Source organism: Cnephaeus nilssonii (assembly GCF_951640355.1).
Source record: "Cnephaeus nilssonii genome assembly, chromosome: 4".
NCBI lineage: Eukaryota > Metazoa > Chordata > Mammalia > Chiroptera > Vespertilionidae > Cnephaeus > Cnephaeus nilssonii.
Window position 1 is genome coordinate 66,629,993 of NC_137075.1, and position 19,038 is coordinate 66,649,030.

The 19,038-nt window shown below is 39.3% G+C and overlaps 1 protein-coding gene across 1 annotated transcript in view; it reads left to right on the forward strand.

Annotated features, from left to right (window-relative positions):
• The window catches only part of IQCH (IQ motif containing H), a gene marked incomplete at both ends in the record, with an annotated part of 213,432 nt that overhangs the window by 70,191 nt on the left and 124,203 nt on the right, over positions 1-19,038 (forward strand). The window contains 2 exon segments of the mRNA XM_079768988.1: positions 4,452-4,580; positions 13,467-13,570. Coding sequence (XP_079625114.1) covers positions 4,452-4,580; positions 13,467-13,570 — 233 coding nt within the window.

Sequence of the window (19,038 nt, forward strand, 5' to 3'; positions counted from 1 at the left end):
TGGGAGGCTTTGTAAGCATTGGCATCATAAAGTCAACCTTAGTTCTTTATAAGATTTATTATACCTGATTAATAAGCATCATTCTTAAATATTAAATTACAATTTTTCTAATTATATCTTAGTAAAAGGAAGACAGATTCGTATTGACACTATGCAAACAACTATATTGCCATTAAAAGTAAGGAGGCACTGCGTGGCTGGAGTGGCTCAGTTGGCTGAGCATCATCCTGTGCACCAAAAGGTTGCCGGTTCAATTCCCAATCAGGGCATTTTCTGGGTTTTGGGTTCAATCTCTGGTTGGGGCATTTATGGATTTATGTTTCTCTCTCCTTCCTTCCCTTCCTCTCTCTCGCTAAGCATGTTCTCAGGTGAGGACTTTTTAAAAATGTAAGGAGACTCAATGAGAGTGTCTGAATTTGTGAAGTGAGGGGGGTGGGTCACATCTAAAGTATTAGAAGTTTATTTTGGGGGAATTCTAGGAACATTTATTACATAAGCATTATTTCTCTCTGTAAGTCAATCAGAACAGACCTCCTTTAATTTAAGAGACTTTACAATCTAATTGATTAATACCATTTGGAGACAGGAAAACATTACATTTGCAGTGAGAGACAAAGCCTTTCTGAATTTTAGATACATAGACATACTGTATAGATACAGAGAAAGCCTATCTCTTCCATTCTGCAATTTCATACACAGATAAAAATAAACACAGAAACACAAAAACTTAATGGTCCAGATACCAGTTATTCTCCTTTCTTGTGGGCATGAAAATCCTAATTTATTTGTGCTCAAAATACACAAATAGACAAACAGAAAACTACCAAACTATATTCTCCATTGTTTCTCACTCAACTGGGAGCAGAAGACATTAATCCATATACAGAGATCACCAAATTTCCAGTCATTTTAGCTAGCAACAGGAATAACTTATCAGCTGTAAATGAACCAAAAACAAAACACAGGATTAATAGGGAGTAGTATTAAAATGAGAAAAACAGAGTCAACGAAATTCTGTTTCCACTTTGAATTCACCTGTGGAAGCCAAGAAAAATGTGTGCCTGGGCTTCGTTCTGTATGAGCTACATCATTTCTGGCAATTTCAGGTGAATCTTTTGCTTATCTTAGTGGGGTCTCCAAAATTGTTAAAGGATATTTTATTTATATATTTTTAAGTAAAATCATGACTCATACAAATAGAAAACGAGGTTAAGAGTGTTATTTAACTCATTAATTAAATGAGAAAAATAATAAAATGTTCCAATTGATTCAAAGGATAATCCAAACAACAAACACATTTATAAAAGTATGGAAATAAATTTGCGAATAGGTGCAAAAGTGGCTTTTGGGGGTTGGGGAGAGAATTGCCCCTCCATGTGACAGGATTTATTGGCATGTGTATAAACAAGAATTATTTGCATTGCTTTTAGTTTTCTATAAATTAGCCTTAATCTCTACAGAATTCTAAAGTAGACTAACTACTGGTAAAACCAAAGGTGATTATATGGTCAGATCCTCTCTAGAGGTGCCCAGCATTTTAATGAAAAGCTATTTACTAGGCTGTCTTTCTTATTCCATAGTCTTAACATTTTCTTTTCAATGGTATATGCAACACACGTGTGTTTGTCTAAAATTAAGTGAATTGCTTCAACCTGTACTAAAGCAAGGGTTAAAATCATGCTTCTGTTCTTTGGGATTTTCAGAGAATGACCTTCACTCTCATAATAAAAATATACTGAGAAGGAGCTCTGCTTTTCACATCTGCAAAACAGGCGTAGTTCTTGGAAGTGAGATTTGATATTTATAGGTGGAAAATATTTGTGAGGACAAAGAATTAGTCTAAATATTTAAAGGATTAGTATTCATTTCAAAAAGGGCTTGAGGAATTGTACTCTGGATCAGTAAGTAGTTCTTAAGTTTTCAGAGTATAAAAGAAGGACCTGGAGTGCTTATTTAAAATGTAGGTTACTGGGCCTCAATTCTAGTGGTTCTCAAACTTCAGGATACATATTCAATAATGCATATTCCAAGGCACTGACTGCAGAAAATTGGGCAGGCCTTGGAGGGCCCAGGAATCTGCATTTGTGATAAGAAATTCTCCCCAGATGATTCTGCAGTTAGTAAACTGAATATTTCTTCATAATCAAATGAAGTCTCCTTTAGCCCACCAATCCCTCAGTAGTCATTTTTCTGAGTTCCTATAACACTAGACTTTACCACCTTAAACATTTTTTTTTAATATGTTTTTATTGATTTGAGAGAGAGAGGAAGAGAAAGGGAGAGAGAGAAACATCTATCAGCTGCCTCCTGCACCGCCCTTACTGGGGATCAAGCCCACAATCCTGGCATGTGCCTTGACCGAGAATCGAACTGGCCACCTCTCAGTGCCTGGGATGATGCTCAACCAACTGAGGCATCCTGGCCAGGGCCAACACCTTTAATAATAACATAATATAGTCATTAGAGGTCATAAGGCAAATGGAAGCAATAGTTGTCCCTCTTAGAATGTGTGTCAACTTCTTCAACTTAGTCCACCTTGGTACAGAGTTTGTATACTAGGATTTTACTGAGACCCAACGTTCTTTACTTTTCTTATTATATGAGAGCAACAAGAAGCTAAAGCCCTATCATAAGTTTCTGTCAAGTACTCCCAGAGTTTCTGGGTTTCTGGCTTCAATACAATAGATCCACCTTAATGAAAGTTTTTCCCCTGACAGCAAGCTTTGTTCAATTATTCATTTATTTGTCGATTTATTCATTTGTTTATTTAACAATGTCTTGTCCTTAAAAAGCCTTGGCACCAGCCATGCCGACACAGTATGAGTTCCAGGAATTGTAAATTAGTTGCATTAATACTAATGTGTTGCCCAGTTACACTAAAATAACCTCTTTAGGCATTCACATATTCTGGTGACATGAAAAATGTCCAAAAATAACTCTTCTAAAATATGACTCATTATAACAACAAGGGCATGGTTTCAAGCACACCGAGTTTCCTTCTTTCAGAACAAAAGATCTCTTTAGTTATTAAGACTATGTGTCTTATTTCTCTGAAATTTATTTTATTTTTTTTTAATGTATTTTATTGATTTCAGAGAGGAAGGGAGAGGGAGAGAGATATAGAAACATCAATGATGAAAGAGAATCATTGATTGGCTGCCTCCTGCACGCCCACACTGGGGATTGAGCCTGAAACCCAGGTATGTTTCCTGACCAGGAATTAAACTGTGCCCTCCTAGTTCATACTGGTAGGTCAAAGCTCAACCACTGAGCCAGGCTGGCCAGGCTGATTTCTCTGAATTTTAAAGGAAATAACAATCCTATATAATAAAGAGGTAATATGCAAATTGACCATCACTTCAAAATACAAGATGGCCACCCCCATGTGGTCAAAGATGGCTGCCCCCATGTGGACACAAGATGGCCAGCAGGGGAGGGCAGTTGTGGGTGATCAGGCCAGCTGGGGAGTGCAGTTGGGGGGTACCAGGCCTACAGGGGAGGGCAGTTGGGGGGGACCAGGCCTGCAGGAGAGGGAAGTTGGGAGGGACAAAGCCTATGGGGGTTGGACAGTTGGGGGCAACCAGACCAGCAGTGGAGGGCAGTTAGGGGTGACCAGGCCTGCAGGGGAGGGCAGTTAGGGGTGACCAGGCCTGCAGGGGAGGGCAATTGGGGGCAACCAGGCTGGCAAGGAAGGGAAGTTAGGGATGACCAGGCCAGCAGGGAGGGCAATTGGGGGGCAACCACGCCTGCAGGGAAGGACAGTTAGGGGCGACCAGGCCAGAAGGGGAGGGCAGTTGGGGGCGACCAGGTTGGCAGGGGAGGGCAGTTAGGGGTGACCAGGCCGGCAGGGGAGGGCAGTTAGGGGCAATCGGGCCGGCAGGGGAGTAGTTAGGCATCAATCAGGCTGGTAGGGGAGTGGATGGGGGAGATCAGGCTGGCAGGCAGAAGCAGTTAGGGGCAATCAGGCAGGCAGGCAGGTGAGTGGTTGGGAGCCAGCAGTCCTGGATTGTGAGAGGGATGTCCAACTGCCTGTTTAGGCCCGATCCCACCGGGCAGTCGGAAATCCCTCTAGGGGTCCCAGATTGGAGAGGGTGCAGGCTGGGCTGAGGGACAAACCCCACATACACGAATTTTGTGCACCAGGCCTCTAGTATTATCAATACTTGAAAATGTCATAAGTATGAGAAGTTGAAGTTTGCCTTGAAATTATATTTCTACCTTAAAATGAAATGATCTTAGTACAAGTTTATTTCATTTTGCCATTATTGGAAATGCCATTTTTTTTTCTTGGATTAGAACTTTAGGCTTAAATAAACAGGTACTGTAGCTATTTTTTCATGCAAAGGATTAAGATGATGAATTGAGTAAGTTACACTTGTGAAATGTGTAGAGCTCAGTCTTTGGGGAAATGCTTAAAGTTAAACTCATATTCTTCTAACCTTCCTTTTTAGGGATTTTAAGTATGATAGAACGAGGATTGATTCCACCAACAGCAAAGATTACCTTTCAGAATCCACCCATTGCACCCAGAGCGGCTCCTCTGCATAAATTTGGTGAATCACATAAGAGTCCAACTGCCGGTAAGACAGCCTGGCTGGTATGCTTAGCTGGGGACACACAGAAATTACCTCTCATCCAAATCTAGTCATCAGTATCCAACTCGTACCTTCAATAATAGGACAAGAGGAAAATTGTAATGATTCTGAGTTTCACTTTACTGAGTAAAGTAACTTTAGTCTCATTGTAGAATACCTGCTAAGGGCCTATGTTCTCTGTGTGTTAGAAGGTTGGGATTTTCAAGGGGCTTGCAGTATGGTTGGGAAAACAAGACAGATAAAGATAAATACCAATACAAAGTAGTAGAGAATAAAAACCAAATGGACGTTAAAGTCTAATGCTGTACAAGCTCAGAGCAATGACTACTGAGGGCTTGAGGTGCTAGAAGAAGACTTTGAAGAGGAGGCTGCATGGAATCGGGTGCTCAGGAAAAGCACTGACCTGAATCTACTACTTAGTTGCAGAACCTCAGGCAAGTCATTGCTTTCTTTTTATTTATTTTTTATCACATTTATTGGGTTGACATTGGTTAATAAAATTATATAAATTTCTGTGATACATCATCTATATATTGTATTCTGTGATTTACTTTCTTCGGACCTCAGCTTTCCCAATTTTGAAATGAGGAGTTTTGGCTAAATCAATTAATCTGTTCAACAAATACTAATAGTTGTTGAATACTTGCTTTATCTGAGGTAGCATTTAGGTGCTGGGGACTCAACAGAGAAAAAATCAGACAACATTTCTGCTCTTGTGGTACTTAACATTCTAGTGTGAGGTACAGATAATAACCAGGTAATTAAATGAGAATTTAAGCACAAACAATAAAGTAATAATAAGTAAGTGATAAGCGTTAGAAATAAAATAACATGGGTTAGAGAGTCATAAGAGATGGTTACTTTGCTTGTGAGGGAAGGGTCAGTGAATGCCTCTCAGAAGATTTTCTGAGGTTTGAGTTTAGATCCAAATAATAAGAAGGACCCAATCATGTAAAGACTTAGGAAAGAGCATTCCAGATGTAGGATAGCACAGGTACAAAAGCCTTGAGGACTAAGGAGAGAATGAGCAAGAAGTCTAGTATGGCTGAAGGGCCAAGAGCAAGGGAGAGAGAGGGAGGAGATGAGGCTGGAGAGGTAGAGAGGGATGACATGATATAGGTTAGAGCAGAGACTATGAGTGGTCCTCCATATTCATTCTTCTCTACTTCCACAGTAATAGAATTGTGGGTGGGCACAAGTCCGCTTGGCTAAAGACTACATTTCCCAGGCTTCCTTTCAGCTAGTTGTACCATGTGGCCCAGTTCTGGACAGTGAGAATGTAAGCACACATGGAAAGGGAAATTTCTGGGCTGTGCCTTTAAGAAAGAAGGAACACTGTCTCCCCTTTTCCTTTCCTCTTTCTGGCTAGCTGGGATGCAGAAGTGATGGGCAAGCACTTTGGAGCCATAGAGGGAACTCCATGCTGAGTTTGGCAGAGTTGACCTGACAATCTCAGACTATCTTCCTTTTGACTATTGTATGAGAGAAAAATAAACTTGTAACTTGTTTAAACCACTCAGTATATTTTCGGATCTTTCTTTTTAAACGTCTTAGACTATACCAGAACCAGCATGGCAGCCTTTAAAACCATGATGAGGAGTTGGATTTAATCCTAATTACAATGAGAACCCACTGAAAGCGCTAGATGATATATATCTTTGTCATCACTTGATATTTTAGGTTTGTTTGTTTTTTAATGTTAGCTATAAGATGAATAATGTCTGAGGATTTCATGTTAAACACGATTAAAAACTAAGCAAGATCAGAGTGAAAATAAATGAAATAGAGACTAGGAGGACAAGAGAAAAAATCAATGAAACTAAACGCTGTTTTTAAACAGGATGATGTGATCTGATTTATGTTTGATAAGATTATTCTGGCTGCTTGACAGATAATGAACCATAGGGGAGAATTAGTGGAGGCAAGACTAGTAAAAAGGCTATTATGGTAAATCCGATGAGGAGTTATGATGGGTTTGAGGAGGATGAAATCAGTAGATACGAAGGGAAGTGAACAAATTCAAGTTACACTTTGGAGGTGGAGCCCTGAGGACTGACTGATGGACAGGAGTGAGGGAAAAAGAAGCATCAAGGATAAATATGTATGACTGTATGAATGAATGAATATGTATGAATGTGCCCCAATTTTGTATACATTCTATTAATGATGGGAATGTCAGTGGTTTATACCATAGAACTATTAGGAATAATACTACTATGAACATTCTTGTACATGCCTTTGAATGCACATATGTATGTACTGCTGTTGGATCCATATGAAAAGTAGAATTGCTGGGTCCTAGGGTAACATATGCACAGATTTAGTAGATATTGCCAAACTGTTGTCCAAGGTGGTAATACTGATTTATTTTCCTGCTAGCAGTATATGAGAATTCAAGATAATATATATCTTTGTCATCACTTGACAGTGGGGTTCATTTATTTTTAAATTTTAGCCATCCTGATAAGTCTGTTGTGGTATCTCTTTGTGGGTTTAATTTTTCTTTCCCTAATGACCAATAATGTTGAGCAGTTTTCTGACGTGTACTGGTCACTTGAGTATATTCTTTTTAAAGGTGAGTTAAGACTTTAACCTCTTTTTTTTTAAAAAATACGTTGTAGCCCTGGCCGGCGTGACTAAGTGGTTAGGGCTTTGGCCTGTGCACATGGGCTGAAGGTCCCATCCCCAGTCAGGGTGCATACAGGAGAGGCAACCAACTAATGTTCCTTTCTCTCTCTCCTCCCTACACTCCCTCCCTTGTACTCTCTCTAAAAACCAATGAAAAATATGTCCTCGGGTGAGGATTAAGCAAGCAAAAAAAAAGTTGTACTTATTTTCCTTAGTTATTTATAGGAATTAACTATAAATTCTGGATACTAATCTTTTATCAGTTATGTGAATTGCAAACAATTATCCCTACTCTGTGGCTTGGCATTTCATATTCCTACTGGTGTCTTTTTTAATTAAACTTTTTTAAAAAATATATTTTATTGATTTTTTACAGAGAGGAAGGGAGAGGGATAGAGAGAAACATCGATGGGAGAGAAACATCGATCAGCTGCCTCCCATACACCTCCTACTGGGGATGTGCCTGCAAGCAAAGTACATGCCCTTGACCAGAACGGAACCCGGGACCCTTCAGTCTGACACTCTATCCACTGAGCCAAACCGATTAGGGCTAATTAAACTTTTGAATTTGAGATAATTATAGATTCACATGGAGAGAGAAAAGAATGAAGCTTGATCCCTATCTTATACCATATACATAAATCAACTCAAAATTTATTAAAGACTTAAACATAAGACCTGAAGCTATAAAACTGCTAGAAAAAAGTATAGGGGGGTCTTGGTAATGATTTTTGAATTTGACACCAAAAACAAAGGCAACAACAACAAAAATAAACAAGTAGGCCTATATCAAACTAAAACTCTTCAGGCACAGCAAAGGAACACACCAACAAATGAAAAGGCAGCCTAAGCAATGAGATAAAATATGTACAAACCACATATCTGATAAAGGGATAATATACAAAATATATAAAAAATTCATATAACCCAATAGCAAAAAAATAAATATCCCAATTAAAAAAATGGGCAAAGGACCTGAATAGACATTCTTTCAAAGACTACAAACTTATGGCCAACAGGGACATGGAAAGGTGTTCAACATCACTGATCATCAGGGAAAAGCAAATCAAAACCACCATGAGCCATCACCTCACATCTATTAGGATGGCTATCATCAAAAAGACTAGAAATAACAAATGCCAGAAAGGATGTGGTGAAAAGAGAATCAATGTACACTGTTGATGGGAATGTAAACTAGTACAGCCACTATGGAAAACAATAAGTAGGTTCCTCAAGAAATTAAAAATAGAACGACCATATGATCCAGCAATCCCATTTCTGAGTACTTATCCAAAGAAAACAAAGTCATTATCTTGAGAGATGTCTGTACCCAATGTTCATGGCAGCATTATGCATAATAGCCAAGTTGTGGATATAACATGAGTGTCTATTGATAGATGAATAGATAGATAGATAGATAGATAGATAGATAGATAGATAGATAGATAGGTATTGATAGATGTATATCATTGTATATCAATGTATATCAATGATATATGTATATACGTATATGTATATCAACTAAAAAATGAAGATCCTGCCTTTTGTGACAACATGGCTGAACCTGGAGGGCATTATGCTAAGTGAAATAAGTAAGACAGAGAAACAAATACTGCATGGTACCACTTATATGTGGAATCTTAAAAAGGAAATCAAACTCATAGAAACAGATAGAAAAGTAATTGCTCAGGCTATAAAGGGGTGGGGAAAATAGGTAAAAAGTTGGTAAAAGAATGCAAACCTTCAGTTATAAGATGAATAATGTCTGAGGATCACATGTGAAACATGGTAACTATAGTTTATATTAGATACACTGTATTGTATAATTGAAATCTGCTAAGAGAGTAGAACTTAATGTTCTCACTAATAAAGGAAAAGTTAAACATGTGAGGTGATGGGCATGTTACCTAACTAGATGGAGGACATCCTTTCACAATGGGTACACATATCAAATCACCACAATGTACAGTTAAAATATCTTACAATTTTGCCAATTAAGCTCTCAAAAAAGCTCACTTTTTTAATAAAGGCACAAATAAATAATATTTAAATGAAAAAAAGGACAGATACTACAGATACATAGAATATTTTTTAAGTCATAGTATGGTAACTTTATACCAATATTTTTTAAATGAAATGAAAATTTTCCTAGAAAGATATGTTGCAAAAATTAACTCATGAAAAAAAAAGGAAAATTAAATTTAAAACATTCCATTAGATAATTTTAATTGGCAGTCAAAAATATCTCCAAATTAAACACACACATGGACAGGTGCACACATGCATGCACATAAAAATAACCAGAGGAAAAAATGCTGCAGGCCTCAGATAGGCAAGATTTACTGACTTTAAAGGATAAGGTAATTCTTATTTTATGCTAGTCCATAGAAAGGGAAAAGAACGAAATCTTACCAACTGATTTTATGAAGCTAGTATAACTTTGAAACCAAAACTGGATGAGGACTGTGCAAGAAAAACTATAGAGAGATCTGCCTGGCCAGTGTGGTTCAGTGGTTGACCTATGAACCATGAGGTCACAGTTCAATTCCCGTTCAGGGCACATACCAGGGTTGTGGGCTCGATCCCCAGTGTGGGGCATGCAGGAAGCAGCTGATCAGTGATTCTCTCTCATCATTGATGTTTCTATCTCTCCCTTGCTCTCTAAAATTAATAAAAATATATTTTTAAAAATAGAGAGAGGTCAATCTCAGGAACATAGAGGCAAATATTTTAAATAAAAATTAGCAGTATTTTAAAAATTCACCATATTCAAGGAAGAATATTAGAAAAATATAGTAATATAATTCATCATAGTAACAGATTTAAAAAGATAAACCCAATGATGATCTCAATATATGTCAAATTGAAAAAAAAACAGTCATTCAATATAATTCAACATTAATGATAAGAATGGGCGGGCGGGGGGGGGGGGGGGGGACCGCTGAGCAGAGTAGAAGTAGAAGGGAATATTCTGAACCTGATTATTGTTTTCAACCAAAACCCCAGAACAAACAATATTCTCAGTAGAGAAACTTTAGAAGCATTCTATTTCTCCATTAAAAGTAGTTCAAGGATGACCACTGCTGGGGTTCTTGTCCCAGCCTTACAGAGGGTTCAGCATTCTGGAGAAAGGGGCTAATGCATAGATTCAAGAAGGAGTCCAAAGACGAAAGATAATTTTGAAAGGCATTGGGGGTCAGAGGATCTTCAGCTAAAGGAACTGAAGACTCTCCTTGTCTAAGGATCCCGTGTTATTTATTTAACACAATTTGTCTTAAGGCAAGGTGGAGATATACACTTCAAAGGGTAAGGTTTCAAAGGATACAGAAGCATTGTCAGTTTGGGGAATAGCCTACAGCTGTTCAGGTGTTTGGCCAACAGGAGGCAATAAAATGCCCTGAGCTGTCTGGCAGTTAACAATCCTATTCAGGTTTGGGGGAAGTGCCATTTAGCCGTTTCCAACAGGTAAACTACATATGTGGCTCACCCTTGTTGAGCCGCCCAAGCTTCACCAACCTTTTGGTGAAACTCTTGTAATTATGACATGCTGGAATTGGTTCCCGGCAGACCACTACTGCCACCACTATTGAACACTGTCCTTGAGGCCCCAGCACATGCAATAAGATAAAGAGGGAGGGGTGCCAGTCAGGAATGCATGTGTCTACAAATATCAGCAACCATAACTACTGGTGGCTTAAAATAATGAGGTTAATTTGTCTCCCACGTAAGAAGTCAGGAAGGAGGCAGTCTAGGGCTGGTAGTGCTTGATCAACAGAGTTGTTAAGGGCTGTCTTTCTGCTTCGAAGTCTTGAGCCTGTTAGAGTTCATCCTCATGTTTGCTACCTCCTGGCTCTAAGAGGTCTCTTGCAGATCTGGGCCTTAATGTACACATTGCAGGCAGAAAGAGGGGAAAATAGTGGATACCCCTGGATGGACCTCCCCTCACAACTCACTGGTCACATGGCCACTGTTAGCTACAGGAAAGGCTAGAAAAATGAATGTCCAGGGACAGGATTAGGATTAGGATTTGGGACCTACTTACACTATATACTAAATATGGTAAGTTATACTTGGTCTAAGCCATTCATGAAAATTCTATTCTTTGTTAGATATTAACCATATTTCATATCAGGGCATACTTATAGTAAAATGTTATTTTTTGTTTACCTAAAGTTAATATTTAACTATGTGTCCTTTAAAAAGATTTTTTTGTTGTTGTTGCTCAACAGCCAATCTTAGGTGCTGGGCATATTGTTACCCTGAAAAAAGTGGGGTTCAAAAATCTGCCAGGAAGAAAGGGATGGCTACTTGACAGACACATACCTCTAACAGCCACAGAAACATACAAGTTTGACCAGAAAGACTGGTATTTTTCCTCCTGACAGTAACACTGGCAAAATTTATCATAGACTTTTCCGGAAGGGAAATGGAGTAGCAGAATGTGAAATACCTTAGGGTACTGTTTTGCTGAAGATGCAGACACATTCTTCAATTGCAGGTGTCCCAAAAAATCCAAAGCTACATGAAGTTATAATTTAGTGACAGGATTTCTGCAGGTGACTAAGAAAAACTTGAAGAATTTTGTAGCGATATCATTAACTGTGGATTATCCATGTGTAATTACAAATATTTTTAGATCTTTATCCTACCAAATTTTGTTAACATCTTACTTTTTAACTTATGCCCACTTGAAAATTTGTTAGCTGCTACTTAGTCTCAATAGGGGAACTTAAATTTCACTTGGCTGCAAGAACCTGAAAATTAAAAAGTGAACTGAGCCCTAGCAGGTTTTGCTCAGTGAATAGAGCATCGGCCCATGGATTGAAGTGTCTCGGGTTCAATTCCTGGCCCCGATCACGGCAGCGTGGGAGACACCTAATAGATGTGTCTCTCTCACATCGTAATTTCTCTTTCTCTGTCTCTCCCCTTCCCTTCCACTCTCTTTTAAAAATCAAAGGAAAAATCCTTGAGTGAAGATAAACAACAAAAAAACGTGAACTGAGACTGCAGATATAGGAATAACAAGCCTTATAAAAGGGTAACTCTCTGGATTCACAGCAGTCTGGGTGTAGACTGGCTTTCAGAGGAGGGAAGGCCTCGTCCAAGTGGACCACAGGGCAGAAGAGCACAGAGGTCCAGGCTCAAACTTGTAGGCTTAGGATGGAGTCTTCACACACTACAGCCAAGCGCCCAGACTCAGAGAAGGTGGTGGGCAGTCTCACAGTCAGGGAGGCTCACCAGAAGCCAGGGAAACCAGGAAAGGGGTAAACTTGGGTTAGTCCAATGCAACAAGCAAATCACCTTGGCAGAGATGATTTTTACTGATGAGAGTCTAGAATTGTTGCTAATTTTTAAGAGATGGCTGAGGATATTCCTTGCACCCCACTTGAGGCAATGTGAGAGAACCGAGTTCTCAAGGTATGGGGTTCTGAATTGTACACCAATGTGCTGTATTTGATCAACAACTGTCAAGTCTTCCTAAGATTGTCGCTAAAAATTGACAGAAAAGGGGTAGACTAAGGAAGTGAGTTGAAGGAAGCCTCATTTATTTGACTCAACTATCTAAGTAAATTACTTGTTCTTTTTCTTGGAAAGAGTAATGTAAGGATTTTTCTCTCCTGAGACTGTCAGACAGGCTGTTTATAAAGGGCAGATGGGTTTGCTGCAGACAACAGGAGAGATATGATTTCTCTCCCAAGAATTGACTAGTATGTGGGCCTACCTGCTACACGTGAACTAGATGCTATGGACTAGATGTGTTCTCCAAAAGTTGTTGCTTCTAGATTTAATGAATTTCAAAACATAATATTTATTGTATTTTTCACTTGCATTATTTCCCCAAGCCATTTAAATTCTCTAGAATCATTTTTTAACGACTACACAATAGAATAGTCCATCATATGTAATTATAATAATTTACCTTTTAAATGAACTTGGCTATTTAAAGAAGTCTTACAGGGAAACATTTTAAAAACCAACTAGCACTCTCTAATTTGCCTGCTTTTAAAATGTGCCTTCTCACCTAGGCAGTTTGCAGAAGGCGAGCTGACCTTATACTCTGATGGAATTGCTATTATCCCATGCTTTTTGCTTTCCTTCTGAAGTCAATGATCACAAATGTTTCATTGAATTGATATTGGAAAGGCTGACAGTGAACAGTCAATGGGTGATAGAACCATTTTACTTTCAAGGTGCAAACCCAATAGCATTAACCCAATGACTCGGCCTCTCTTTCTGAAACAGGTAACTTGGTACTATCTCCATCCATAGCCCCTTTGGCTGCAATTCAAAAACCAAAGCCGATTCCAAAAGCAGTGAAGACCTCCCCCAAGAAACAAAAAGCAAAGGTATTCATATTCCTAGCGAATGAAAGAAAATTGCTCTTCTTTATAATATTCTCAGTGAGATTTATAGTAATCATATATGTTACAGAATTATACCTTTCACATAGAAATAAGTACTATTTCAGTTGTTTCTGGGGTGCATTTGTTGTTTAAAAGCGGAGATTATTATACAAGAAACTCTGCTGTGACATTATCAGTCATGTCAAATTATTGAGAGATTAACTAAATGATTGGGTCAGCCTATACTGATAGCTGATGAGAGTCCTGGAGTCAAAACACAACAGCTATTGCGTTATATCCAAATTTGTGCTGCATAGTGTATGTTATTGTGAGGTCTTGCTGTCTTTCACTGGTCTTTAAGCCAAGGATAAAAAAGCGAGTTCTCCAATTTTGCACGAATGCCTTAATGAGGAAGGAATTTTCTATTCTCTGACACTGGGACCTCACAGTACAGCATACTCATCCTCATGGAGATTCTCTTGGCCTAAAGGTGCTGGGCTTTTGTAGCTTGCCTTCTTATGTTGATGACCTCAGACAGACCTGTGATAATTGAAACTTTTCACCATAGAAAGGAGACAGCTGGCAGTGTCTCTTTCTGGCCTTACCCGATGTGGTCATGTTTACAGCTGCTCCCATTTAAAAAAAAAAAAAGAAAAGAGAGAAATCAAAATGTCATAGAAAAAAATTAATCCTACTGTGTCTACATCGTAGACTGTTACCTGCTCTTCCCAGACCTTCGTCTTTTAACGCCCAGATCCTCCTCAAGATGTTTTCACTGTATTTGCAGCACTGCTGGGCTGTTTCCTCTTAGGTTTCCAAGCTGTTTATGTAGCAGCATGTCATGTGACACTCCAGTTGCCATGGCAAATATTTGTGTTTCATGAAAACTGTCAGTTTTTAAAAAAATCAATGTAAATGGCCAAATCCCAAGACAGACAGGCCCCCAGGCTAGCGTTTGGCCTGCACCATTATTGTTTCAGATTCAGCTGTTTAACAGGCTGTGCGAAGGCCACGGGCTAATGTGTGTAATGGGAACAAGCGGGGCACCTGTTCTGATTCTCACCGTGTTCTAGCTCCCAGGTCCCGTTTTGCAGATAACAGATCCACAGGTAATACAACGATGACTAGGTTTGAAGCGTTAAGCTGAAAGAATTAAAAGCTTAAACATTTTTTTTTAAAGAATGACATTTTTTAAGTACTAATTAAGCCTGCCTCTAATTTCCTATCGACTTCACGAAGCATTTTCCCTCCTGCTAGAAGCAGTCATAGTTAAAGATTCCTTCCTGTGTCCCAGATTGGTACTTTTTTAACGGACTCTTCAGCAGTAAATGTAATTATTCATACACTCTGTGAAAAGTGCCCCAGCTTGGAAGTTAAAAGGCCAAGAGAGAGACTGTGATATGACTGGCCTCGAGATAGAGCCGGGACAGACCTGGGATCAGTGCCCACCACTGGGCAGTGCGGTGCCACACCGAGAAGCCCTTTCTTGTAAATATTGCTCCACGGGTCCCCCAGAAGTGGGGCTTGGCATCTGGGTATAGTTGTTTTTGTAAATATTTACTTTGTCAGACTCTTTCTTCAAAGTAAACAGAGCCTTTGGCAGGCAGAGCATCATTGTCTGGGGTGGGAAAGGTCTTTCTAATTATTAGCTCCTGCCTGATTGGAAAAGGGAACAGGCTGGCCCAGCAGGGGAAACTGGGGCGTGGGGGGAGGGGAAGGGAGACTGTGCCTTCTATTTGTTTTGTAAAATTGCTGATGAGAGTCATTTTGATTTAAACTGAGTCTCATTATTCATTGTAGGGGAAAGGCAAAAGGTCAAGACCATCTTTGGAGAGGAAGGTGGGTAATTTGTGTGACTAGTTGAAATTTGGGGTCTGTCACCTGATGTCCCTTCCTTTTGCTGCAGGGCGGAAATATGGGAGGCAAGTTTGACAGCTGGAGATGGTAACAAAAGTTCTATGCTCTTCTTTTATAAAAAAAATTACATCATGTTTTCAAGGGGGGAAAATGGTTCATTTAAAGTGGAAAAGAATTTTTTCCCCTTTGTTGGGACTGAATTACTTCTCAGGCTTCAGTCCAAAAATGCTATTTAGCATACTGAAAATTTGGTTGAATCACATAAGTCTTCAACCTCAATCTAAGATTTTCATCTTTTAAAGAAATAAAATGTAAAAATGAAATAAAATGTAAAAAAAAAAACACACCCAGTTGTCCCCCAGCATGTGTATGGGTGTGAGTGTGTGAGTGTGTGTGTGTGTGTGTGTGTATGCATTCACACACACACACACACACACACACACACACACTGCATATATGATGTAACAGGTAATGGTAATGGATTTGGAGCTAAACTAAAACAAATAAGGTAACAATTTGGAAAAATGAAATAGTCCCCACAATGCAGCAAGTGCATGCCAGCTGGGAACATTCCATGGGGCCATGCATGGGTAATAAAAATTCTGAACTTGAAGCAGCAAAGAGCTGGTTTCTCCTCTTACTAAGAGAGGAACTTTCAGCAAGTCACTTAGATTCTCTGTGCCTCCCTTCCCTCCTCTGACAAATGGGAATAACACCGCCTTTTCCACAGGGTTGCTGTGAGGGTGTGAGGAGTCGATGTCACGTGTGGAAGTGCTTTGGGACTACAAAGCACTTGTTACCATAATTCATTGGTCTATTTTTAAGAGCATCTTCCAGGTCTCCCTTTCATCTTACCAGTAAGAATTTCAAAGGGAGCTTAGCCACCCCTTTCCAAGGAAAAATATTCCACTTTTTGGGTCTCATAATTCTGCAGAGCCGTGACTAAACACGGCCACATGTACAGTCCTAAACCTAGACAAATGGCTTCTAGATAAACTAATCAATGCAATTAAATTCTTCCTCTAGCTCCCCTTGACTTCTTGCTGTGAGGACATTGTGAGCTTGCTTCTGCATTTAAAAATAGGGTGTGCTTTAGGAATACTAAGGTATTATTTATTTGGAATACTTACAACAGGTAATGTTGATTGAGCATGTTCTTAGAGCATGGCACCAAGCACCTGCCATACCCATACCCACACAGCTGGGAAGGAGCTACAGAGGATCCAGATGACAGAGGGAAGTTCCAGAGTTTGTGGCCTCTCCACATCCCAGGTTGTCAACTCTTCCCACACAGTTAGGGCACTGTTCCTAACGCTTTCCATGGGACATCTTGTTTTCACAACATCTCTATGCAGTAGGTACTGTTATTACTCCATTTTACTGGGAGGACCTGGGCACAGAGAGGTGAAGGTCATCCAACTAGTAAGTGATAGAGACAGAACATAAAACTGGACTGTGTGGCTGCCAGAGCAATTTTTAAAAATCTCAACCATTTTTTATGGAAATCTTTCTAAAAGATATTATATCTCTGCCTTCCTACTATAATTTAACATTTCCTCTATCTAATATTATGTATACATATAACCAATTTCTGGGGTTTTTAAAATTGGTTTCCTTCAATATCTGGACAGTGGTTGTCACCTATGCTATTGTATCTGCTTTTTTTGGTTCTGACTTAAACAGCCTTTTCTGCCTTCTAGATCAGTTAGCCAAATAACCAATGCTCAAGAAGTTGAATGATAAATCTGAGTCAGTCAGGCTCTGCACAAGGATCCAAGGACTCTATCTATATATATAAAAGCCTAAGTGACCAAACGACTGAACGGCCGGTCACTATGACTGCGCGCTGACCACCAGGGGCAGATGTTCAATGCAGAAGCTGCCCCCTGGTGGTCAGTGCGCTCCCACAGTCAACCTCCTGTGGCCTCCCCCACTTCCCCCCTCTGTCCGGCTGGCCACAATCGGCCCCAATAGGGCTGGCCGGCCAACCTCCCGCAGCCCCTCCCCCAGGTTGGCCAACCTCCCGTGGCCCCTCCCCCTGCCAGCCAACCTCCTGCGGCCCTGATCTGCCCGATGGCTGGCCAGGCCGAGGGACCCCACCCATTCACAAGTTCGTGCACCAGGCCTCTAGTAAAATAATAAACTACAGCAGAGTTTGTAGAAATTTCAAGACATCTGAGGCCTCTATTTTCAGGAATCTAGTTTAAAGGTTTGAAGTTGATAAAATGGCCTCTCAGCAAACAAATCTTTTTATCATCTCTGGGCAGTCATGTTTACAACTATGTTAAGATCCACTTAATTTTAATTGATATTTTGATAATAAAAATCTATTTTATGGATAAAACAAGCAAGCAAATAAATATATTTAGTGGACATAAGGGTCTAGGTTAAATTCATGAGCATGTTTGTTTCTGGGAATGGGCTAAAAAGGAATATAGAAAAGACATATATTGTACCTAATGTGTTGTTTATTTTATTTAAATGCATATATGAATATATAAATAATTTAAATACATTTAAATTTAAGTTATAAATAATTATAAACATATTAAATGTACTATATTTTTAAATATTAAAAATGTATATATTTTTGTCTTCTTTGCTTAAGTACAGAATATGATATATATTCTGTACTATCTAACATTAGAACCTCACAGTACACCCCCATTCATCCTTGTGGAGATTCTTGTGGTTAAAGGTACTGGACTCTGTAACATAGTTTCTTATATTTATGGGCCTTGGAAATATGGAACAAAGATGACAAAAGATTAACATGTGTCCATGGTAGTTTTTAATATCTATCTCTATACTTTTCTGTATTTTCAAAATGTTTCAAATAAAAGAAGAAAAAACAAACAAAAGAAAATTATATTTCCTAAACCATACATCTGCTATAAAATTAATTTCCTTTAGTGTAGAAGGAATAGGTTTGAATGATTACATTTTAATGTCAAATTTAGGGTCTTGCTTCTCTTAGTCATTTTGTCATATTGTTGGTTCCTTTAGTATTTTCCAAACATGTACCCTTAAACTCTTTTTAGAAAACTGTGATTATTTTATAGGTAAGTCAGCTGAATATTTTAATCAAACAACATGTGTGACATTGAACATATCACCCCCGCTATAGTCTCATTTCACCCTATCTCTGTAAGAAGGAGATTTGACCAAATCAGTGTTTTTTGTTGTTGTTGTTAAATATCCTTACCTGAGGATATTTTTTCCATTTATTTTTAGAGAGAGTGGAAGGGAGGGAGAGAGACAGAGAGAGAAACATTGATGTGAGAGAGACACATAGATTGGTTGCCTCCACACACAGCCCCAACCAGGGCCAGGGATTGAGCCTGCAACCGAGGTACGTGCCCTTGACTGGAATCGAACCTGGCACCCTTCAGCCCACAGGCTGACGCTCTATCCACTGAGCCAAACTAGCCAGGGCCAGATCAGTGTTTTTAAGGAGCTTCCACATCCCCTACAAGGCTCCCTCCAACTCCCCACAGGGTAAGGAGAAAAGTGCAAGTTCCAACAGGTGGGCCCAGGCCCTTCACACCCACACCTGCTGTGTTAACTGTTTCACCTCCTTACCAGCAAGTTATGTTTTTGAACAAAGAGTGCCA